Source organism: Malus domestica, chromosome 05 (genome assembly GCF_042453785.1).
Source record: "Malus domestica chromosome 05, GDT2T_hap1".
Classification (NCBI taxonomy): Eukaryota; Viridiplantae; Streptophyta; class Magnoliopsida; order Rosales; family Rosaceae; genus Malus; species Malus domestica.
The window spans coordinates 33,204,657-33,229,322 of NC_091665.1; the positions used below are offsets into that span (position 1 = coordinate 33,204,657).

Genomic DNA, 24,666 nt, shown 5'->3' on the forward strand with positions numbered 1-24,666 from the left:
TGGATTAAATTGTTTAATGTTAAGGAGAAAATGATTAATAGAGATCGAACTTGCGCCAAATACTTGCCTAAATTAAGTCTAAATAACTATAATTTTATCCTTATTGTACATTGCCTCTTCACGTGTAGCATGGAGCTAGTTGTGCCGAATAACTAAGGCCTCGTTTGGATGTGCTTTTAAAATGACTGAAAGCGTTTTTAGAGAAAATATTTTTGGATTCCTAAAGCACTTAAAATGCTTTTTGCAATAAGCACTAGTTATGTGATTTTTTCATGAAGCACTGTAAATGTTTTTCGAGAATTTACTTGTATTTTTACTAAAGATTAGTTCTAAAAATATTTTCACCAAAAGCACTTTCAGTTATTGTAAAAGCACATCCAAACAAGCTCTAAAGCTTTCATATTCTAATAGTTGTCCAATTAATTAGGGTAAATTACACTTTACCACCTCAGGTTTGGGGTCGATTTCAATTCCTTGCAACATCTTTAAAACATTTCACTTTCATATATAAAGTACTATTTTATTTCAATATAGTACCTCCGTTACATTTTTCATCCATTGATCCGTTAAGAGCTGACGTGGCTGCCACATTTGTGCCACGTGGCAAAAAAAATAAATTTTATTTACTTAAAAATAATTAATTAAAGAAAAATTATTTATAAAAAAAAATAAAAACCAACCTAGAACCCATCTTCCCCCCGACCCACCTCCTTCCCCCGCAACCCTCACCCCCCCTTCTCCTTCTCCTCCATGTTCACCTCTCTCTGCTTCTCCCTCAATTCACCACCACACAACTCATCTGACTTACCTAGCGATGCAAGGCCTACTATGTTGCTCCAACCCATTTTCCCCCTTCCCCCACCCCTCTTCCCCCTTCCCCCACCCCTCTTCTCCCTCCTAAGCCTCCCAACTTCGGCCTTACCACCGTCGGCTCTACATCAGCAACCAGCTCGCCCGAGTGGTCTCCCTCGGCGAATGAGAACATCGACCCTGATGCATGCCGGCTCTGCCGCCTCTTGATGTCGCTAAGCTCCATTTTGGCTGGGGCTTGACCAGCGACCCAATCAAGTTCAAATTTCAGCTGGTCAGGTATAGGTCCCACTGACGGAAGGGGTGGGATTTTTGGTAGTGGGTGATGGGGGATTTTTGGGAGGGGTCATGGGGTGGGAGAAGGGGGTGGGTCGAGGAAGACGATTTCTGGTTTTTTTTTTTTAAATAACTTTTCTTTAATTAATTATTTTTAAATGAATAAAAAATTTGTTGCCACGTGGCGCAAATTTGGCAGCCACGTGGCACAAATGTGGCAACCACGTCAGCTCAATGCATGGGAAATGTAACGGAAGTACTATATTGAAATAAAATAATACTTGGGGTATGAAAGTGAAATGTTTTAAAGGTTTTAAAGATGTTGTAAGGAATTGAAATCGACCTTAAACCTGAGGTGGTAAAGTGTAATTTACCCATTAATTAATGATATCAATTTATTGAATTTGCTATATTGCATGATCGAATAAAAAAAGAAGAGCCTTTAGGTTCGGAAAGGAAAAAAATGTAAACTATAAATCATCATGACAGCTATAACTAAAAGTTTCATAAAAAAATAGAAAAAAACACTTAAAAGTTCAATATTGGAGAATACTTGTCCTCCTCTATTGAATCTTTGTTATGAAATTTTTATGGCGTCACAAAGTTGAGTTTTTTTTTTCCAAATTATTAAATTTGAAATATTTTTTTCTCTTTACATAGGAACATAATTAATAAAATACAAAATGGATATTGTACATAAAAGATATGTACATGTATTATTCGCTAACTTTGCTAAAAAAAATACTTATGGAAAATTTGGACATTTTTAAAATTTTAATATTTATTCATTAAAATATTTATTTCTTTGATAATATGTTAAAAATATTATAGACAATATGGATTTCATATGTTTTATTAAAAAATATGTCCAAATAACGTGTATTAAACGTAAAAATATACATATGCACGTGTAATATTTTGAAGTTATAATAATATGAAATTAAACGAATCATTAAATGTGTATGAAAAAATAAAAATATTTTTGAAAAATATGCATGTACGTGTATAATATGCAAATTTACTAGCATGTTCAAAATAAACCACCACACCACCACAGAGTGACTTAAATTTATTTTGAGCCAAATTCTTTTGTCATGATATGACTAAATTAATTTAGGTAGTTTTCTTTATTTAAACGATATTTTAATTAATTTAATCAAATTACAGGCATACTTGAACTTGAATATAGAACGAGGGACATGTTGTTGGGCCAACCTGACTATAACTGTAACAACCCATCCCGAAATTTACGTAACGGAAGGGTATTTTCGTATTTTCACTTTGGTTGGGTTTTATTTGTTTTAAAATATTGCTTTTTGGTGTTAAATGGTGTGCCCTTGGGCCCATCCCTAATTTTGGTCCCCCGGCTCTCCCCTCTCCTTGCCTGCCACGTGGCATCCCACTTCTTCCCTCCCCAACATCTCTCTCTCTCCCTCACCTATCCCAGTTTTCTCCATCACTATGCACTATCTCTCCCTTTATCTCCGAGAAGGAACCACCATCATTCCTTTCGATTCCGACCAAGCCAGTCTCATAAATCCTTATTTCGAACCTTTAGGACATAGGGAACACGATTACATCCTCGCTTGCATCATCAAAGCACCATTTGAGTGATCCACCATTGAAGCCGAGATCTTCAAGCTTTCATTTCTCAAACCCAGCTAAGGTTATTGCTCTATTCCGTTCATTCAAGTTATTCTTGGGTTGATGTTGTGTTTTGAGTTGAAAACTAAAGGTATCTAACTCGTTCGTGCATGCTCTTCCCCCTTCCCAGTTTTCGATGGAGACCCAACGACTTTTGAGCCGAAGTTTGGCCGACTCCGGCCACCCCACGGTATGTCACATGTACGAATCTCTTCCTTTCTCTCGTATCTTCATTTTAGTATGAGGATCGTAGGGTAGAATGGTGAAATGGCGTCGACTGGAGCTTAGGAGGCTCCGGTCTTCTTTCTCGGTGAAAAAATGGCTGGCTCGCCCAAACCCATAGAGTGCAGGCCATTTGGGCCAAGCAAACTAGGGCCTTCGGCCCGTTGAATTAAAAGCCCAACCTAGTTAGCCTTTAACCCAAAACCTTTTTTAACTTAGGCCTTAGGCCGTGTAGAACTTGGGCCTTAGGCCCGTTAACCCTTTTAACCCATTGAACCCTTGCCCCAACCCTTGGCCCAATGTAAAACCGGCTTAACCCTTGGGCCGTATAACTAGCCCAAGCCCGAGGCCACACATTTAGGCCCAACCCAAACCCTTGTGTCTCGACCCGATTAACCTGACCCGACCCGATTGACTTGACCTGGACCCGTTGACTCGATCTGACCGTTGACTTTGGTCAAAGTTAACCATTGACTCAGTTAACAATGACCGTTGACCGTCAACATTGACTTTTTGTTGACTTTTTCTGGTTTCAGTTGGGACCTTTTCTAGGCTAATTTCGACGTCCTGGATCCGTTTTTAAGTCCGCTTTCCCAAATTCAATCGTTTTAATAGAGTTTTATTAATTAGACCCTTTTTGTGCTTAGGTGCATTTATTGTGACAATTTCCATCTTTGTGTGGCGCTTTGACAGCGAAATATCTGTGAGTGGATCCTTTCTAAAATGTATGTTTTAATATTAGAAATGCATACATGAAAAGCATGATTTAATGGTTACGTTTTATAAGTAAATTATATTTACACTTTATGATTATCAAGCTTTACTGAGAATATTTTGGAATGCCATACTTTATCGAATTTATGTTCTTTATAGTATATATGATGGATGACTATATACTATTTATGAACATGTTTTTAAACTTCTTTGTAGTATATATGATAGATGACTATATGCTATGAAGATGTTTTTGAGATATATTTACGTATATTGGAAATAGTATATTCAATGTTTTTACGCTTATCTAGTGGTCAATGTTCCCCTACGAGCGATGATACTTATATTAGCCTACGGGTCGGAAGATATATTATATTTGGCCTACATGTTAGGTGATGTAGGGGCCTACGGGTCGATTATGATACCACTATTTAGCACACTATATACGATATATGTTTTATGAAAGATTTTATGGCATGTTAGGGTTTTCGGAAAAACCTATTACATAATATACTAATGAATTTCCATAAAACTTTGGGGGGTTAGTACGTTATTGAATAACTATTTTAGTATTTTATATATATATATATATATATATATATATATATCAACTTGGTCCACTCATATTTTGTTTTGCGCCCCCTCAGGATTTAGAATCAAGGTGTACAATCCCGGTGTTAGGGCACTTCCGCATCGACATTTTCAAGTCATGTCGGTGTAGGAACCATTCCTTTGCTCATTCAATTTTATATTATTTCCTTTCTGGTGTCTCAAATTAGTTGTATGCTCTAAACACGTTCCTCATAGCATATTAATTACATTTAAATTTATAAGTCTTATTTATTTCTAGTTCTCATGCATTCTAATATGGTTTCGTCACCTTCGGATGTCGGCCATCACGTGCCTACCCTGGTGTTTGGTGAATATCAGGGTCGGGCATAATGATTGTTAATTAACTAAATGTAGAATTATGACTCATTGTATTGGTGTGTGGAAAATTTTACAATATATATAGCATTATGTTAATCCCTATTTAGGTAGGAATCCTACACTAATCACAATTGGAAATGACATTCCCATATACATATTACAATCACAGTGAAGAATTTCAATTGATTAAGTCTAATCTAACAACATCCCTTCCCCACGCAAATTGGACGAGCTGAATCAGACAAGTTTAGAACAAAGTAGGCATGACGAGGCTGATGAAGAGCTTTAATGAGAAAATCGGCCGTTTGATCAGCAGAGAGAATATAGCAAAAATGATGACTACCAAAAGCAAACTTTCACATACAAAAAGATTATCGAGTTTTTATGTGACGTGTGCGAGCATGATGGACTAGACGAATGGCAATATAAGTGGCACTCAAATTATCACAATGTAATAAAATAATAGTAGTCAATCGAACCCCAAACTCACTAAAAAGGAAGCAAAACTCAAATAGATAAGATGGCCACTAGTGAACACTGAGGGTCCAGACAACTCGCCCAATTAGCATCCGAATAAACAAATAAAGTAGTGGTATGAAAACGCAGATGAATGTCGAAGTCTAAAGTACCTTTAACATACTCGATAATCCTTTTAGCAGCGATCAAGTGAGTAATGCGGGGAGCACTCATGTACTGAGAGATTGTATTACCGCAAAAGAAATAGCAGGATGAGTGAGAGTAAGGTATTGCATAGAGTCAACTAACTCACGAAAGACGGTGGGAGAAGAAAGTAAAAAACCATTCCTAGCAATGATAGCAACTTGGCAGCAAGAGGGGTCGATGCCGATTTACAAGAAACCATGTCAAACTTCTTAAGCAGATCATGAGCATATTTAAGTTAATGAACATGTAGGCCAGTGGAGTCACGAGTAGCCTTTAATCCCTGAAAATAATTGAGGGGCCAAATCCATAATGTCAACTTGATTGCCAAAGAGATCAACAAATTAAGTAACAAGATCTGAAGAGCTACCAGTGACGACAATACCATCCACATAAAGAAGCAAAAATATAGTGCGAGTGAGACACCTAAATATAAAAAGAGAGGAGTCAGCAATACTCTAAGTAAATCCAAGGTACAAGAGGAAATAATGGTGGCGGTTGAACCAATCACGAGGAGCCTGTTTGAGACCATAGAGAGATATGTGAAGGCGAACATGATTAAGACGTGCATGTTAACAAAGCGAGGGGCTGAGCCATGTAGACATTTTGTATTGATGTGTGAATTATGACTCCTTGCATTGATGTATAGAACATATTACAATATATATAGGATTATATTAATCCTTAAAAGCTGAAAAATTAAATCTTGCTTTTTCAGCTAAGCTTGTCTAGAAAATTATCAATGATAATGATAGCTGATGGGTAAAGATTGTAAAAGCGAAACATTTAAGACATAAATCTATTTGGAATATGAACTGCAAGCAAAATCATTTAGCAGCTTGGAAGGGTATTCTAGCAGCAAGACATATTGTGAAGATAGGAATGAGATAGACTGTGGGAAATGGTCAAAACATTGCGTTTTGGTCCCATAATTAGGTTTTTCCTTTCCCTTTATCCAGTATCATTGCCATTCAATCCCATCATCTTATTGACTGGAACCTTAAAGTTAGCAATGTGATGCTGGATAAAATTGGAATGTTGATCTCCTTAACCAACTCTTACCAGTGGATGTTGCTGATAAAATTTTAGCCATTCCTATCCCGATCAGTGATGTTGAAGATAAACTTATTTGGGGCCCTACCTCTAATGGGGAGTTCTCAATTAAATCAGCTCACATAATTCAAATTGGTGATAATCAGTGTCACATGTTTAAGGGACTTCTTAACAGAATTTGGAAACTAAATATTCCTTACAAAGTTAAGTTTTTTGGTTAGTTGTTGGTGAGAAATAAGCTAACCACTAATGTTAAATTAAATAAGTTCAACGATAACAATTTTGCCTTATGTCCCTTATGTAATAATGCCGAGGAAGACCTTGGTCATAGATTTAAATCTTGTCAATTTGCTCAGGAGTTGTGGAAGATTGATAATAAGTTGCCTGCTATTTCCCTTGCTCAAAGTTTAAATGACTGGCTTAATAGCCTTGATTATATAGACAAAGACGATCCATATGATCTTAGTAAGGCTCTTTTTATTTAGTGGCAAATGTGGAATGATAGGAATGATTTTGTGTTTAATCAGATAAAGCCGACCCCAATTCATTAGAAACCATTGAGGTCAACCTTGCTTGGCGGGTTCGAGAAATCTGGGTCAGAACACATTTACAGTTGCAGAGGCTTTGGTTACTAGGGATGCTCTCTTGGTGGCCAGATCAAGGGGTTTAAAGAAGGTCAAGATTGAAGGGGATTCGAAGATTGTCATTGAGGCAATCATGGGAAAATGTAGCATTCATTGGCGTATCCGTGCTATTGTTAAAGATATCGAATGGCTGGTATCTTTTTTTACTCTATTACTTGGAAGCATATTTTAAGGGAAGCTAATTTTGTAGTTTATGCCATCACTTCAAGTGGGCATGGTTTAGATAACTTCCATTTTTGGATTGGCTGTGCGCCTAATGTCTTGTTGTTTGACTCTATGGGCCTTGGGTGCTCCCGGGATTTTCCCTCTCTTAATGTTATTTTGTTTCTCAAAAAAAAAAATCCGAATTAATTAACTCTAACCTAACATTGAAGAATAATCAAATATTTTAAAACAAAACGATCATAATTCATCAGACAAATTGCGAGTGGTGCGAGAGAACAAATGAAGACGTACAATCATCGTTTTATACTTTTTCAAAAAGCCAAGCACAAGATGGCGAAGGCGAGGCGGAAACAACACCCAAAAATCAAAGCATTAAATATCAGACCAAAAAAAAGAAAAAAAAAAAAAAAAAAGAAAAGAAGCGGGAGTGCGGGGACGCGGGAAAAGAGGCGCGTGGAAGGGAAACAGCTTCTCTTGCTTTTACTTATTCTTTACTCGTCGGCTACTCCACCGTCCCTTGCCTGCCTCGCCTTGCCTGCTGCTGACTCTCTCTCTCTCTCTCTCTCTCTCTCTTAATTTTGTATTAAACTTTCCGTCGGATAAACCACGGAGGCCGAAAGAAAACAAACACAAACACTTAAAAAAATATAAAAAAGGCATCGAAATTATTATTTATTTAAAAAAATTAAATTAAAAAAGGAAAGGAAAAGGAGGAAATTTCTGTCTGTGAGAGAGAGAGTTGTAATCGTGTTCCTGTTCTCGTCAACGAACAACTCTTCCGATTTCATCTCCTTCCTCTCTCTCCCCATGCGACTCTCTCTCCTTTCTCTCTCTCTCTAAAATCCGGAAGTGCTCTTCTCTGCTCTCAAGAATTCCAAGGTTCGTTCTTCGGTTTCCGGTTGCTTATTGTTACTGCTTTTCTGAATTTTGAGCTTAATTGCAAGCTTTGCGTCCGGCTAAGCTATTGTTCGTTCGTAATTATTGTGCTCTTTGAAACTTTTTGGAATTTGGAAGTGGAAATTTTGAATTTTGAAGTGAATTTTGGGGGGTTTGGGTTCGATTTTTGTGTTTTTGCTGCTGCCGAGTTGTGTTTTGGAAGCAGATTGTTGCCAATTGGGACTTGGAACTGGAAGTGCTGCCGCCGTTTAAATTAGGGTTCTTCACGTTCCTCCGCTGAGTGCGGCGTTTTCAGTGGACCTGTGCTTCATTTTCTTTGTTTGTTGAGCTTTCATTGTTTTGTAATGGAGTTCGGGGCTTCTTTTCGGAGTTTTTTGTCTTCACTTTTGATTTTACAATTCTGGCAATGTTATTCAGAGGAGGAAAATTGCCGTCAATTGAAGTGCAGACGTAGCGTCTTTAGTAAAGATGACATGGTTCGGGCTATTCTGTTGGGTTTCTTAGGGTTCTTGCTGCAGTGTGTGTGCTTGATTGTAGTTTGAAATTTTGTTCGGAGTCTTTGCGCGTATTATCTACTTTATTCTTTGCTCGTTTGTTCCTAAAGAAAAGCATTTGGATGACTTCAGTTTCTATGTTTAGCTTCTACTTTTTGTGCATTCTTACTAATACGATTGTGACAATATGTTTTGGCACCGAAGTGAGGTCAGTTGAATTCTTTGCTGTAAAGTTTGTGATACGAGACTTTGTGATGAGGCTGTTGCTTTTGTCTTAATCCACTGCAGGATTCCGGAGGGTTTCATTTGAATGCAAATGTTGGCTGTTCAATTGAAAGCATTTTACTGGTTTGCTAAAACGTTGTAAAACAATAGTTAATGCCACATTCTAGCTTCTCGTTGAAGTTTTCCAAAGCAATGTTGACTGTACAATAATGTTTTTGTTCTTCATAGAAATTTGACCGCGAGAAACTGGTATGTTATTCTTGTTACTGTCATTGATTTGTTTTCACAAATTGAAGAATAAGTGAGAAGAAGAGAATCATATTGGATGGGTAATAAGCTCGGAAGAAGGAGACAGGTGATTGATGAGAAATACACAAGGCCTCAGGGGCTTTACCACCACAAAGATGTGGATCATAAGAAACTGAAGAAGCTCATACTTGAGTCCAAGCTTGCTCCTTGCTATCCTGGAGATGAAGAATGCACTTTTGATCATGAAGAATGTCCAATTTGCTTTCTGGTTTGACTTCTACCGTAATCCTTTTTATTGTTCTTGTACTTTCCTTCTTGGTATTCTTTGTCCTCTGCCTTTTGCTTTATTTAATTGAAGAATAGTAGGTGGAGGAAACTACATTACCTTCTATTTACTCTATGGTTTTAACTAAGTTGAAGTTTACTTGAAAATTCAATTTCCCTTCAATTTTTCTGTTTCCTGAACCATACACAACTAAATTGAAATTTTAAAGCAATTTTTTTTTGCTACATTTCCGGTACAGGGTAACTGGGAAGTTATTTTTTAATTTCTTCTTAGACACCATTCTGGGAGGAACTCACAGAATTTGAATATCTGAAAAAAGTTAAATTGAATTTTATTTTGTAATTATTGTTGTTGTGTAAGTCTTCTGACTATCCTATTCCATCCTTTTCTTTTCTTGTTTCAGTATTATCCAAGTCTTAACCGATCAAGATGCTGCATGAAAGGCATCTGTACAGGTTACAATCATGCAATTTTTTACATTTGATATGTCGGCTGTAAATATTTGCATGTGAATTGATTAATCTCCATTTCCTTGCAGAGTGTTTCCTGCAGATGAAAGTTCCTAATTCAACTCGTCCTACGCAGTATCCTTTGTTATTGATGTTATACCTTCAAATTTTGAAGTGCAATTTGAAATTTGTAATATGAAAACTGTCATTTTTCATTTGTTACTTTCAGCTCTTTGTGCTCGTTTTACTTAGCATAATTAGGTGCCCTTTTTGTAAAACCACCAATTATGCTGTGGAGTTCCGTGGTGTGAAAACAAAGGAAGAGAAGGGTCTGGAGCAAATTGTAAGCATAGATCTGTCATAAAAAAATTGATTTTATTTTGAATCTATGGATTCTTGTTCTACTGATTTTCTCCACTGGATGGAACTTGAAAATTATTTACATTTCTGAAAACTCTGCAGGAAGAACAAAGAGTCATAGAAGCAAAAATTAGGATGCGGCAGCAAGAACTTCAGGATGAAGAAGAAAGAATGCAGAAAAGACAAATAAGCTCTCCAAGAAGAAGCATGGCACCAGTGGAAGATGAATACAGCTCAGTAACCGGTATGCTAACAATAAGATTGCGGATTCTATTAATGTACAGGTATTCATTTGTTTACGTAATGACAAAGTTTTCTGGTAGTTCGATCCTCCACTTCTCCAGAAGAAGGAGAGGAAATAGTTCCTTCTCAAGATTCATGTGCTGTGTCAATGTGTACCCAACCGCCACCTCCAAGAGTGTACAGGTGTACATTTTAATTTACTTTAATTTATCTTTTTATTTCTGGTCTGTGTGTTTAACCATGGAACAAATTGGGATTCGAAATATGAGAATGAAACATCTGTTTACTAGTGTTATCTTGCCCTAGTTTGTAGATTAGAAAAATATATGTTTGCATTTAGAATAAAAAGAAAACAAAAGAGGAGGAAATTACTGCAGCATAATAGTCAGAATAGGTTTCCATATCTTCATGGAACTTTAACTAGTTGGATCCTAGTTTGTGTACGAGTGAATAGGTTCTCAGGTTTCCCATATCACAACCATTTATGCATGCACCTTTCTCCATGTTTGCACTTATGATGTGCAATTGTGTGTGGAAAAATTAACATTTTTCACCATGGAATTATCTGGCTTTTCACATCATACATGCCAGATTTTTTTAGATTAAAAGGCTCTTATGAGTGTTTGTTTTACAAGATACATGACAATTTGAATACGACTCAAGCATGATATGGCACAACTTGATTGCCAGCCATGATCCTAATTTCTATTTTAAATTCCGAAACTGCAGGGAGGATGAATTCGATCTGGATCTTGAGGAAATAATGGTCATGGAAGCAGTTTGGCTTTCTATTCAGGTAAAAATTGTAAATTTGTTGAAATCACGAGTCCTGTTTGAAATAAGCTTCGTTACGAACTGTATGGAAACCATGTGTTACACTGTTCAAATTGAAACCAAATGCTTTTTGATGATTCTCTTAACTTATTTATTTACTTTGAAATCTATTATGTGGTCTTTAAGTGCTTCTATGAAGGTAATGAGACTTTTAGTGAGTACTTTTAACTGGAGCTTAGTAAGTAGTGATATACTTGACTGGCACCCAATAGTGAAATGAAGGCAAGAATGCTTACGTGAACAGAGAGTTGTAAATTGCATATCCTTGAGGCTGAAATGCTCAGTTTGTAATATGTATAGCGCTGGAGCTTGTACTTTTGACATGCGCATCAGACATAAATAAACTATTTTGAGTTGAAGCTCCCTCATATCAAACTGTTTGAGCCAAAGATATCTCTATGTAGATAATGGTTGAATTATTTAAGCTTTATATTTAATAATCCTACTTTAATCTTTAGTGTAGAACTTTAGATGAGTGGTTACTAGGAAAGATAAGAAATATGCAGTATTTCTAATACAGATAAAAAGTGTTCAACGGAGAAAATATTGTTGCTGTTCCCAAAATTTGTTGATTGCATCCTGGCTATTGGTTTCAAAATTCTGTAAACATTTATATTCCTAGATGTAAAACTTTTAAAGTGATATAACATAATGAACACAACATTTTCCATCCAGCCATAGGAATCTTGTTTACAGCAATTATCTAAAAAATATGTATATTTTGAACATGAGTACGTCATGTGATGTGCGCACACCACCTCGAGTATTTCAAATGTTTTGGTGTTGTTGTCATTGATGATGCAACCGATAACTGTTTTGATTTGTGATAGTTACAAGCAATTTAGTAGTATTTGAAGTTTATACCTCACTTTATATACTAGATATATGTGTGTGCATTGGTTGTGTTACGTTAAATATAAGTGGATGTAATAAAAGTTGTCATTTAGTCAACAATTGCTAATTTGAGTGACTGGGAGACTATTGAAGTTTTGGCTTTGTTCGATATTAGTTTCTTGGGGTATTTTCTCTTGTATACCTCCTTTGTACCAGGATCACACCTATTTTATTTCGTTTTTCCTTTTTTTTTTTTTAAATATATCTGTTAATCCATTATGTAAATTTTTCGGCCTTCCAACTCTTCTGTATTGCACAACAATTTTGTTTTTCAGGAGAATGGGAGACATAAGTCTCCATCTTACGTAGATGCTGCTCCGTCTGAACAATTTGTCACGAGACAAAACCTTGTCTCACAAGCCATGGCTTCAGTTTCCGGTTCATCTTCACCATCGGGGGGTCTTGCCTGTGCAATAGCTGCCCTTGCGGAACGACAGCAAACGAGTGGAGAATCCTCCACTAGTCCTGGCGGCAATGTGTCGGGGGTTAGTATGGTTCCTGGCAGTAGCAGGTTTTCCAACAGGGTGGACAGAGAACCCGGGAATTATCAAACTGCAGTGACCTCTTCTGAAATGTCAATCAATCACAGGATGGCTTCGACGCAGGATGACAGAGAATGGAATGTTGACACTACACGGACGAGTTATGCAAGTTCCGACACAACAGAAGATGTTGGAAGTACATCTGCCCCACCAACGGGGAGTGAGATTGAGGGCGATCTTCAAAATGCCCCAGGCCCTATTGTTCCCGAGAGTTTTGAGGAGCAGATGATGCTGGCCATGGCCGTTTCACTGGCTGAGGCTAGAGCCGCGGCCAGTGGACCTGGAGTTTCCTGGCAGTAGGCTAGGTCAAGATACTACTGATAGGAAATTCTGAAATAGATATGGTGTGGCCACTGCAGTTTGCTAGCTGAGTCTCGAGCACGGAAACTGCACAAAAATAGAAGAACAAAAATTCACGCAAATAGTCGAAAGGTCAAGGTAGTGATGATTCTCCCTCACTTTCTCTGCCCCTCTCATGTTTCTATATAGATGTGAAAGGAAAACAGATTATTCTAGTGAAATGAAAGGCTTATGGTTTTGCTATTTCTTTATGATTTCTTCTCATTACAGCTCGATTAGCGAGTACTGAGGATCGATTTCATTGTTTTGGCTTGTTTTAAATTGTGTGCCTCGTTGGTACCACGGCGGCGGTGAAATGGAGTTCTTTGCACCCCAACCCCGTGTATTTGAAAAGAAACGGTTGAACTTCCAGTGCATGACTGCGAATTGCAAGACTGATGTGCATAAAACTTAATTTAATTTGTTTCTAAACAAATGGCGATGTTTGGTGTGGTTACATCGGAGGGGGTTAAATCCTAATCATTGTCTTTCCATCCCGCTCCATGTCGGAGGATTCCAAGTTCGGCAGCGAAGTAAGGCCCAAAATTGCTCACAAAAGAAAGTTGTACTTAGGTTTTCGATTGGATGCTTGGGATCAATTTAAAGAGACAAAAAGAAAACCTACATCTGATTGGGAAAAGATGGATTACAAGCCAACTGCCAAGTTTTGTAAACAATGAATTATTGGTGAAAGGAAAGTTATCTTTTAAAAAGTTGGAGTTGATAGGAAGAAATGGAAGCAAATTGTATCTAAGTTGAAGCCAGCAGGAAGAGCATAGTGAATTAGATGTGTGATATCTATATATATGAATCAGCCATTGTGAATTTGATCCGTATTACACTATTAACATTGATGTAAGTTTGATAAGGGTGAGTTTTATATATTAAATTTGGGAGCTGTCTACTTTTTCTTTTTCTTATTTTATGATGGTCGCCTCTTCTTTTTTTCTCGTTATTTGTTGTATAAGTATCACACTCATTGAATTCAAAAATAAGAATCACTCTCGTAGCACTTAAATTTTCCCGTCCACCATGGGAGTTTGAATTCTATATTATTGGTATCACTCAAAATTTCAATTGTTTGATAACTATTTCGTTTTTAGCTTTAGCTTTTTAGTTTTGAGTTTTCATTCTATTAAAAACTGAAAACTACAAATCAAAAGTTGAAAGCTATTTTTTGAGTTTTCGGTTATCAAAAGAAATTCAAACAAAAACTGAAAAAATTGGAACAAAATGAAAATCATATAGACCATCTCCAACCCTTGGGTTAAAACCTAAAATTTTAACCCAAATCATTTTGGTTTTAACCCAGAAACAATTTTTCTCCTCAAACCATTTTGAGTTAAATTTTTAGCCCGAGATTATTAAAGAATAAATTTAGGATATTTTTTTCTTCTTGAAGTAACTTTTAAAAAAAAATTATGTAGACTATTCTAATTTAATTTTATAAACATTTTAACCTAAAAATATTTATATTTCGATAAATACTGAAAAATCACTAAACCGACACTATGAAACTTGTGGAACACTATGAAAGAATATAAAACGCATAAAATAATTATTTTTTGAATTACTTTCGCCGTTGAATTTATATTTGGACCGTTAGATCTTCTTGTTTACGGTTGAATTCAATTAATTTATAAATATAAAACTAAAAAAATACACATATATGGTGGGCCAGCCCCCACTAACTCGAGGAAATCCTGGACTAATTTTTGCCCCAGAAATGAAACCCATATTTGCTCCAAGAGTTGGAGCAACTTGGGAATCTAAAATTTGAGTTTTACTCCAAGGGTTATCGTAGGTCTAAAACAATGTTCTAAAAATCAGCCCATCCCGATTTTGGACAAATCGTTTCAAAAAGTCGGTCGGGAGCTAGGCGGTCCTAGGCGGCGCTTAGGTGGGTTAGGCGGTCATAGGCGGCACCTGGGTGGTCCTAGGTAGTTTTTTTTATATTTTATATATTTTTTATTAATTGTGTGCTTTTTTCTTTTTTGGTTTCATGGTGTTATACTTATGGAAATGATGTACCTAATTTGCAAATGATGGATTTACTACAAGTTCATCCAATAGTGAAACGAATTAGAGCACTTTTGAGGGGATACATACAAAGAAAAAAAATAAACTAGATACAACAAGGTTAAATAATTTAGTCTATGTCCAATCCAATGCAAGAATCATAATTCATGAACAAGAAGAATTTAATCTATCATCCAAATCCTCCTCATTATGATACATGCTTACTGTTTTTTAAATATTGAACTTTTTGGGTGTATATAATTTGTGTATTCTTCTATTTCTATTTTTGCATTTTATCATTATTTTATTATCCATACAAGTATAGTTTTTTTAGGTGTAAATTACAAGATATATAATAAATTTACATAAATTCGCCTAGGCCCTCCTCCACCTAGCTGCTTAGGCACTAGGTCCCTACCCACCGCCTAACTAGCGCCGTCGCCTAGTGATTTTTAGAACCTTGGTCCAAAAATACTATATCTTCTACCTTCAACTTAGACACAATTTGCTTCCATTTCTTCCTATTAACTCCAAAAGGTTTCCGAGAGCGAGGGTGAGTGCCAACAGCTAACAGACGTCGAAATGTGAGGTGGAGATGGATTTTATGAGACCGGGCCTCAAAGTAGGTGAAGATATATCATAAACCATTAACTTTCACATGCAGTGTCTGTTTCTATAATTTCACAAAACTCAGCTTACTCTTTTAGTTCCATTTCCATAAGATTCAAACTTTTCAAGCTTTGCAATTTGAGTGAGGACCGCACGATGACCTGCACTCCTCACTCTTTGTTTACCTACATTATTGCACTCCACAAATGCCCCTATATCACTTAGAGTGATAAAAGGGATCAGTACCTAGGTATTGCTAATAATTTGACCTTGTCAAATCTGACTTTGGACCAAAGTTAGGGTTTCACCATAAGTAACTAAGACATTTGAATGTGCGAGGCTCTCGTTGCTCTTTCTTCGTACCCAAGGTTTTGTCTTTGATTCTTGATTCTTCTTTTTAAGTATTAATTTTCTCTGCATTATGTTAGTTTTGCATTTGGATTCATCTCAAAGGTTATGTTGGGGTTGGTCATTATAGAAGTTTATCCAGAGTTCATTGTCACGTCTCTTACAATATTGGATGGAAGAACTGATTGTTTTGTCAATTGCTTGTGCATTATAATTTTTCTATTTCAATAATATTATCACTTTTTTTCTTTTCAAAATATCGATTGTTTGAAAAAAAACAAACATTTGAAATAAATATGAAATCTACCATAAAAATTAATATTTATTAGAAATTTAAGGCGGAAATGAATGTATTTTTTTTCCTTTAACAAATATCTATTTTGTACATTTTAATTTGAATTACGAACTTCGTGTACAAATGCAAGTAATACAAGTATCCACCCTGAATTTATCTTCTCTAGACGAAGCTTTAGGGGCTGCAAATTTATGCATCGACAAGGAAGGCAGCCAAATCCCGTCTACTTTAATATTGAAGTCATCTTGAATTTGAAGTGTGCCTTTAAACATACGAGTGATTGAGAGCCAATTGGTAATGCTCAATGCCAAGATTCGAATAAAAAAAAAAGAGAGAGAAAGCAAATGGATTTCAAATATTTTGTTGCATATAATGATCTCGGATGTTACGTTTTTGTTGCGATTTCAAATGTACTTCGTCTGGTTATTTTTTTAATCCAATGCCTTCTAAATTTTGTAGCAAATTGAGTCTAAAAATATAGTATAATTAAACGCTTACGAATGAGAGTACCAATGGAAACTCTAGGAGGTTTCGGGGTAGGATGAAAAATGTGAGATTCTACTATAAAATCAATTGGCAATATGGTAAGTAACTCAACTTGTTTATAAGCCCGTGTAAGGTCCCTCATTCCATCAATGTAGATTCATTTTCAACACACTCGTTCACTTGTGGTGAATTTTACGCCAAACATGTGGACAACACAAACAGGGTGACATGAAGCACATGTGGGTTACATAGAACACGATCATTGGGTTTCACACGTGAGACAACTACTCTAATACCAAGTTAAACCAACAGGTTTTGATTCTTGTGTAAATTAAACAAAGGAAAACATTGGTGGATTAGGCACATTAGAGTAATGATAATGTGACCCCATTGCATTATTGTTAATTAGTACCAAACACTAAACCATCATAACATATGATCGTATCTTTTTATAGTAATAATAATGTGACCCCATTGCATTATTGTCAATTAGTGCAACACTAAATCATATTAACATGATACTATCTTTTCTTAAACACCATGATATAACTAGGATTAACATGAGACTATCTTTTCTTGAACACCATGATATAACTAGGAAATTATAATTATGAAAGTATGAGTAACTTGGCAATCTAGTGGGGTCATTTACACTAATAGTATCTACACATTACTACACACTCCAGTGCTGTAAAGATTATAAACAAATGAATAATATTAAGCTGCATTGTGTTGAATTTCAATCTAGTCACCATACGAATTTCAAAAAAATAAAATTCAACGAAATACAGGACACTGTAATATGCTATTTAATTCAAATACATAAATGTGATGATAATGCTCACCGCAAATTAATGTGGTGAGCTAATCTATCACGTTTTGAATTTAGTAATTCTTTTCCCAACACTCTCACATACAATGAATTTTAAATGATTTTGCAATAATATAAAATAAAAAAACTACGAGAGCCGGGGTAACAATTGAATAACTTTTGATATCTCTAGAATTTTTGTTTAGAAAATAATTTTTATGTATTATTTTTTTTTTCAAACGATAGATTTTGTTAGATTAATCATTGACGGAATTTGAACTCACACTGTTATATAAAAACTCAACACATTTTCATCACTGTGGTAAAGAACCACTTGCAATTATGCATTATTTTTCACTTCTTATACATTCTTGGTGTTTTTAATCATTGCATTAAACAAAGCTACATAAAATCAATGACAGAATTAATAAAAATGTGCAGAAGAAACTCCACTTTTGGTTTTGGATGTATTGTTTGGCATGAACGATGAGTCGATGACAAGGGAGGTGATTCCAAACTTGTCTATTTATTTGCATGCACAGCCTTTATAAACGCACGTATCGACGTATTGTCAAAATGCACATATATTGAGAAATTTTAAATGCACGCATTGTCGTTAAAGAAACAAGAAGAAAACGTTTGAGAGATTTTGAAAAAAGTTTTGAACTTTGAACAAGTTCAAAGCAGACAAAAAGGAGTAATGTTATTCATACTATATTTTTATAATATTTTAGATGGCACTGATTTAGATAGATACATCATTTAAATTTTTTTTTAAATCCAGGAAAATGAATGAGATACCACAATCATTATTTAATTATTTATTTTTTCTTAATTCTTAGTTTATTAAATAATGAATAAAATTTAAAAATCTGATTAATTCAATTAATATGAATATGATATAAAAATACGGTAAGCATTACTCGACAAAAAGACAAGATTGAAAGAGTAAGATCCATGCAAATGCAGAGTTGGATTTTCCCAAGATCCTCTACTTTCACATCGAATCATTATTATCGATAGTCGTTTCTTTGAAATTTACTCTTTTGTACTCTTCTTCCTCCACCCACCTTCTTGAAAAGCTGAATGCCACTGCCACTCTCTCACTCACCTTTAATTCAAACTTCAAACTTCAAAGTTCCGACCTCTCTCTCTCTCTCTAGACCGTCTTCTCTTCTGGGATGAGTTTTTACTGCCTAGTTTTTCATGTTTAAGAAAAAGCTGTCATCTTTTAACACCAAAACCCAACTTGTGGAGCTCAAGAAACCATCCTTTACCATTTTCTAGCAAATGGGTTATTTTCTTTAGTCCCTAATATTCAAAAGGCGAGGTCTTTCATGGAGTTCATCAGTTGAGATGCCACTCAGATCACTGACATTATTTACCTGGAATCTGCACTTCTAGAGTTTGCAATGTGAGAATTTTTTTCTTCCCATTTCTACCTATTATTTCCTCAATTTCTATGCTTTTGCATGTTTATAAGGTGGGGATTTGAAATCTTGTTACTCACAATTTTCTTTCCCTTGGTTTATTGTTCAAGGATCTGAGTTTTGGCATTTCTTTTCTGTCTTACTTTGGAGGTGTGAGGTACACTTTCTTGGGACTTTAACTTCCATTTAGAATTCGAGACCCTCCAGAAAATGTAAAATTACAACTGAAAAAAGGAGTGTAGTTGGGTTAAAACATGCAGTGTCAGCAAGTTTGAGATTCTGAAAATCCTTGATAGTTGGTTTGCTTCAATCTTATGTTGATGGATTGGAAATGTTTCACTCCAAAGATCAATAATTAAGTCACCTCTTATAAAGTACATCAGGTTAGTGGTGCCAATTTGAAGGTTATACGATCACCCAATTATTGTTAAAAGTTTTAGAGAGGCGGATCAACGGGCCACTACTAATCACCTTCGACGCAAAGCCTACATTCTTCAACGACTATGACTCTAAGCAATACGAAATTAAGATCCGTTGTATTTTTTGTTTTGGTAAGATTTCCGATGTAGGGCTTTACATTCTTCAACGACTATGACTCTAAGCAATACGAAATTGGCTAGCCATGGTTGATTATTGCTTGACACAATCTTATAAAATGATAATCATCATAGGACACATTCTTATAAAATTATAGAATGATCATCATAGCCATGGGTGAATGGGTAGTATTAAGGATTGTAGCTGGGGGGGTGTTCCCTACGGTGTGCAAGATACGGCAGCTGAAGGGAGCCTTCCACGCATGTGCCTGGTCTTGTATCCCAAGATCGGCAAACATTGCGGTGGACTTTGTTGCGTCGCACTTTGGCACGGAGATGTGCAACTTGGTTTGGGTCATCCGGCCCCCATCTTCATTTGTGAGGGTCCTAAACAAAGACGGGTTACCTTGCCCACCTAGTTAGTTTTTTGTGGTTGTAATGGTCTGGCGTGGTTTTGATCCGTGCCTACCTACCTCCCTTACTTCCAGTTAATTAGCTTTGCATTTGCTTGCCCGGTGTGGCTTTCGTGTTTCTTCTGGCTTCAGCCCTGGCAATGAAATATTCCCCGGTTCTCAAAAAAAAAAAAAAAAAAAAAAAAAAAAAGAAGAATCCACTTTTCAGCCTTCCTGCACATCACATGAGCTTTGTCAGTGGAACAAAAGAAAAGTGGATGCAATTTTAGAGCCAAAAATGTCAAATGACGAGCGTGCCACTGCAATGTTTCAAGCCCAAGAAATAGTTTCAGCTCATTAGGTTGAAAAACATGCCTGCACTTGATAATGTGGGGAAGAGGGACTTTTGAGAAAGCTTTTGCACTGTCCCAGAAGCATGCTAGCTGAGATATGCAGGCCATGCGGAGCATGGGGTTTTGTAAAAGTGAAATTAAGCCTTGAATTATGTAACAACTCAAATGCATTGCAGTTTTTTTTTCTCTTTAGGAGACTAGGACCATTTGGTGTGTAAATCTGCATTCCCATTTACCTTCTGATGAGCAGAGCACCCGAAAACGGAAACATGTCATGTGTTTTAGAACATCATTTTTCCAGATGGGTTCATCTGTGCTTAGCAGGGATATTTGATTGTAATCGCCCTAGTATATTTAGCATTGATATGCAAGAGGATGGAGTTTTTAGCCGATAGTACGACAGTATATGTCGAATATCATTCTTATATTACTCAGTTATGTGTTTTATTCTAACTACATTTTTTCTTATGCTCACAAGTTAACAGAACATAGCCCTTCGTCTTCAGCGAATCTTCTAAGCGCAACAAATGCTGCGATCAAGGTTAGAGAATGCTCATTATCCCTAATGTGGGTTTGGCTTTTGTGTCCATGTGTGTTTATGTATATTCCTTAATCTTGCAGTAGATATTTTTTTTTTCTTCTTAACCTTGCTGGTCCGAAGGTTATCATTTTTGAGTACATTGTGCAGCATAACTTGACAACAGAACCAATCAAGATCTTAAATGTGATCGGTATTTAGTGTCTTAAGAGGTTCTTTTGCTTAATCAGGCCATTATTTGAACTCTAGCGGTTTATATTACATGTCTTAAGCTTGACCCTGAGAGATATGCAATTACATATGAAAATGGAATTAGTATCTGATGGAAAATTCTTGTCGGGATTTTGGGGAATAGGGGCTCTGAAATGGTTCAAAGGCCGTCTCCTCGAGGCTCACATCAGCTCAGGACATCAAGCTCTGATTCAGATCCACTCCATCATCGACCAATAACTGATCGAAGTCCAAAGCTAGGAGGGGATCGCCGTTCCCCAAGAGGTACACAATCTGATCCACTAAACCAAAAGAAGATTGGAACCCGCCTTGCTGATTTGGAATCCCAACTTGGGCAAGCACAAGAAGAGCTAAAGATACTGAAAGAGCAGTTGGCTTCAGCCGAGGCTGCAAAGAAAGAAGCACAAGAGAAACTGGAAAATAAAACTAAGAAACGAGTTGTGACTTCTGAGCCAGTGATGATCCATGAAACGCATCCTCCATTGGAAAATCAGGACTCTAACAAAACGGACAGTTGTTCCTCTGATGAAGTTCCAGATGACATCCAAAAGGAAACCGATGTTTATGAAGTCCCAGTAGAAAAAGTTACAGTTGAGCCAAAGGTTGAACCCAGTGAGACTGATCAGGTGGAAGAAGAAACCAAACCAGTTGTTATATCAGATGAACCGCCATCAAATTTGGAAGCAGAGAAACTTACCGCCTTACGTGACCTAGCTTTGAAGAATGATGAGATAAACATGCTAAGAGCTGAGTTGGAAGAGAAGGCAAAGCAGCTAGAAGTGTTTGGTGAAGAAAATCAAGGTTTAAAGAATCAGCTAAACGAAGCAGCATTAAATATTTTATCTGCCCAAGAAAAGGAAAAGGAAATGTCCTTGAAGTTAAGTCAGCTAGAGGAAGAGCTGGAAGCAAGTAAGGCAAATGCAGGTCAGTTGAACGCAACGCTGCAGGCAACAGAAGGATCAAAGGAAGCGCTGGAAGCGGAAATAAAGAAGATGAGAGTGCAGACAGAGCAGTGGAGAAAGGCTGCAGATGCTGCTGCTGCAGTACTTGCCGGGGGTGTGGAGATGAATGGTAGGATTTCTGAGAGGTGTGGCTCCATGGATAAGCACTTTGGTGGAGTATTTGAGCCATCAGCTGGTGGCTATGCCGGCTTTGTGGGGTCACCTGCTGATGGCTTGGACGATGGGTTCGGTAGTGGTAAAAGAAAGGGTTCCGGCATAAAAATGTTTGGTGACTTGTGGAAAAAGAAGGGCCAGAGATAAGAGTTCCTTTTTTTGTATCTCTCGCCCACACTCGCGCTGAACTTTGAAAATCTCTGTTTTTCCGTTGGTGTGTGATAGTAGCAAAACAGTTTCTTACTGTTTCAGACTCGGCAGGCAGCGCGTTTTGGATCCGCCGTCGTAGTACGCATGTTTTCCTAGTAATTTCAGTCGTGTATAATTGTTTAAACGATCTTGACATGTTTTATTTCAGTTTATGAGTAAGGCTTTGGTGTACCTTCTCTAATAATATTTTTGTGCTACCTTACCTTAATGCAATTTCCAACATTTCCTTGTGATACTTTCATCATTTTATTTCGTATACAACGACAAAAAGTACTTAAATTTTTTTTTTTTGGGTCAAAGTGCAACTTTTATTACGAACCAAACAAACAAACAATACAAGGTCCAAAACAGACACATGGACAAGCAAAAAATGGGCCAAGACAAAACAAAGTACAACGGGCCAACCAACTGTTGCAACCCAAACACAAAGACAACTTTACGAACACTAGAAACATCCACTGCAACCATCCTCGTCGCAGCAACCAAAATCCGTCCAATTCCTCATCCCCAGCCGAGTATCTCCTCTTCAAACGCAGCATCTTACCCCGATCTGCTACATGAGCACAGCCACAAGGAACGGATAGCCAGCAACGACACAACGGAAGCCGACTATCAGGATGAAGCCCGTGGAAACCCACGAACAACGCTGCCGCAAAAGGCAGATAAGCTGGAGAAGGTGGTGGTGTTAGAAACACCTGAGCCGGAAAAACCATTGGAGCTCTACACATGATCTCCACGATATTCATGGTTGAAAACCGGAATAAAGATGAACACATAAGAGGGGCACCAACTGGGTAAGAGGGATAGAATAGATCTGGGTTGAAAGCAAGGGAAGAAAGCAGCAGAAACAAAAAACAGAGGAAAGGAAAAAATAAGGGAGGAAACGGCGACCGACCCCAGCTACGGCTAGGATCGGCGCCACCGAATTTTCGTGATTTGTGAAGACTCACACCAGAAGGTGAGAAAGACTCTCAGACGGAGAGAGAAAAAAGTTTTATCGAACTTTAAAAAAAGTACTTAATCTTTGCTAATTAACAAACTCACTATTTTGAATATAAGTGATATTCTATGTTAATCTACTAGGACAATCCTTCATTTATCGCTAATTAACTACATACTATCTACCTATGTGCTAAAGTTCTCATTATGAACTATATAATAACGATAATGTTAAGGTAGATTAATTTTTTAGACCAAATTTATAAATCATGTGATGTGTTACCAATAAAAAATAAACACATTACTTAACACTAAGATAATAATCCGATTATCAACAATCACTTCCATTGTTTTACGAAATATGCATGTGATCTCACGTTGCACTAACTTTTGCGAGTCACAACACAAGCCCTTGTTCGATCATCACGAGCTGCTCACATTATTATATCAAAGTGTAATTTGTGGCACGCAAGAACTACAATTTATGATTGTGATGAAATATAAATTTTTATAATAAAAAACTTGTCCTATAACAATTATGGTTTTTCTTATATACACGCGTTCTATAGGTTTTTTTAGGTTATTTTTGCAATTGTATATGTCAAAGAAATATTGCTTATATTAAGCAAATGTTAGAATTTGTAGTTTCACTTGCTATTTTTGTTTATGTTTTGACGTTGCACACTGTAGCATTTATACATTGCAGCAACTGTTAGGTTTTGCGTAATTGATAGATTGAAGCGGCACCAAAGCTTGAGGTGGATATTTCTCTATGTAGCCAACCCCCACAACCCCTTGAGATTTAAGATTTATAAGGAAATCTCGAGCTCTTGTTTGTACTTGCATATTTCTCACCAAGCATAGTCGGGTTAGGGTTACATAATAAAGTTGGCAGCCTCCACACACCCCTTTATGTGGAATACCTAATTGGGTTTTTTTTTTCCGTGTTCTAAATTATTTGATTATTGATTAAATAATCGACCAACTAAATTAATAACACTCGGTAGATTTTTAGTGGAAAAGATATCAACCAATGCAATTTTCTTGATTTCTAAATTAAATGATCTAAGAGTAGATGTCACTTAATATTACGATCTAATAATATTCATTTTCACTTGTAAGTGCGAAGTTTTAAGTTCGAATCTCATATATGACAAATCCGTTCCAATTCTTTCTCTTCTGTTTTTTGGGTCAAACAGAGCTAATTTCATTAAAAAAAGAAGATTACAACGGCATAAAATGGAAATGGGAAGGTTTGATGAAGGGTAGTAGGTGTAGGTCTTTCCAGCCGCATTCATTAATGCAATGAAACTCCAAAACTTGAAGAACTGGTTGTACCTTATTACCTTGGTGCCCAATGAATCCTCTTACTATGATGTAGTTTAGACCCATTAGTTGCACTCTTTAACAAGGTTATTCCCAAG

General features: G+C 36.6%; 2 protein-coding genes across 6 annotated transcripts; both read left to right on the top strand.

The window, feature by feature from the left end:
• The first annotated feature begins 7,600 nt into the window (after nucleotides 1-7,600).
• On the top strand, nucleotides 7,601-13,134 carry LOC103427996 (E3 ubiquitin-protein ligase DA2L-like). Of its 2 annotated transcripts, none has more exons than XM_008366086.4 (9): nucleotides 7,601-7,997; nucleotides 8,798-9,251; nucleotides 9,673-9,724; nucleotides 9,808-9,853; nucleotides 9,980-10,061; nucleotides 10,181-10,322; nucleotides 10,402-10,504; nucleotides 11,051-11,117; nucleotides 12,325-13,134. In XM_008366086.4, the coding sequence occupies exons 2-9, from the start codon at nucleotides 9,060-9,062 to the stop codon at nucleotides 12,889-12,891; spliced, it is 1,251 nt and encodes a 416-aa protein (XP_008364308.2). In that variant the 5' UTR covers nucleotides 7,601-7,997; nucleotides 8,798-9,059; the 3' UTR covers nucleotides 12,892-13,134. The 2 variants fall into 2 exon arrangements, with proteins under 2 accessions (XP_008364308.2, XP_070677238.1); XM_070821137.1 differs by having other exon boundaries at nucleotides 7,652-7,997; nucleotides 9,031-9,251.
• Nucleotides 13,135-18,521: 5,387 nt separating this feature from the next.
• LOC103427994 (interactor of constitutive active ROPs 4-like) lies at nucleotides 18,522-22,538 on the top strand. Of its 4 annotated transcripts, none has more exons than XM_017330292.3 (4): nucleotides 18,604-18,912; nucleotides 19,039-19,085; nucleotides 20,688-20,750; nucleotides 21,103-22,538. In XM_017330292.3, the coding sequence occupies exons 3-4, from the start codon at nucleotides 20,737-20,739 to the stop codon at nucleotides 22,238-22,240; spliced, it is 1,152 nt and encodes a 383-aa protein (XP_017185781.2). In that variant the 5' UTR covers nucleotides 18,604-18,912; nucleotides 19,039-19,085; nucleotides 20,688-20,736; the 3' UTR covers nucleotides 22,241-22,538. The 4 variants fall into 4 exon arrangements, with proteins under 4 accessions (XP_008364304.2, XP_008364305.2, XP_017185781.2 ...); XM_029102706.2 differs by having other exon boundaries at nucleotides 18,665-18,912; nucleotides 20,695-20,750; XM_008366082.4 differs by lacking the exon at nucleotides 19,039-19,085 and having other exon boundaries at nucleotides 18,522-18,912.
• The last annotated feature ends 2,128 nt before the right edge of the window (nucleotides 22,539-24,666 follow it).

Coding starts and splice junctions, on each gene's coding strand:
- LOC103427996 (XM_008366086.4), top strand. CDS start 9,060: ATGGGTAATAAGCTCGGAAGAAGGAGACAGGTGATTGATGAGAAATAC. Junction 9,252..9,672: donor AATGTCCAATTTGCTTTCTG/GTTTGACTTCTA, acceptor TTCTTGTTTCAG/TATTATCCAAGTCTTAACCG. Junction 10,062..10,180: donor AGAAGGGTCTGGAGCAAATT/GTAAGCATAGAT, acceptor AAAACTCTGCAG/GAAGAACAAAGAGTCATAGA.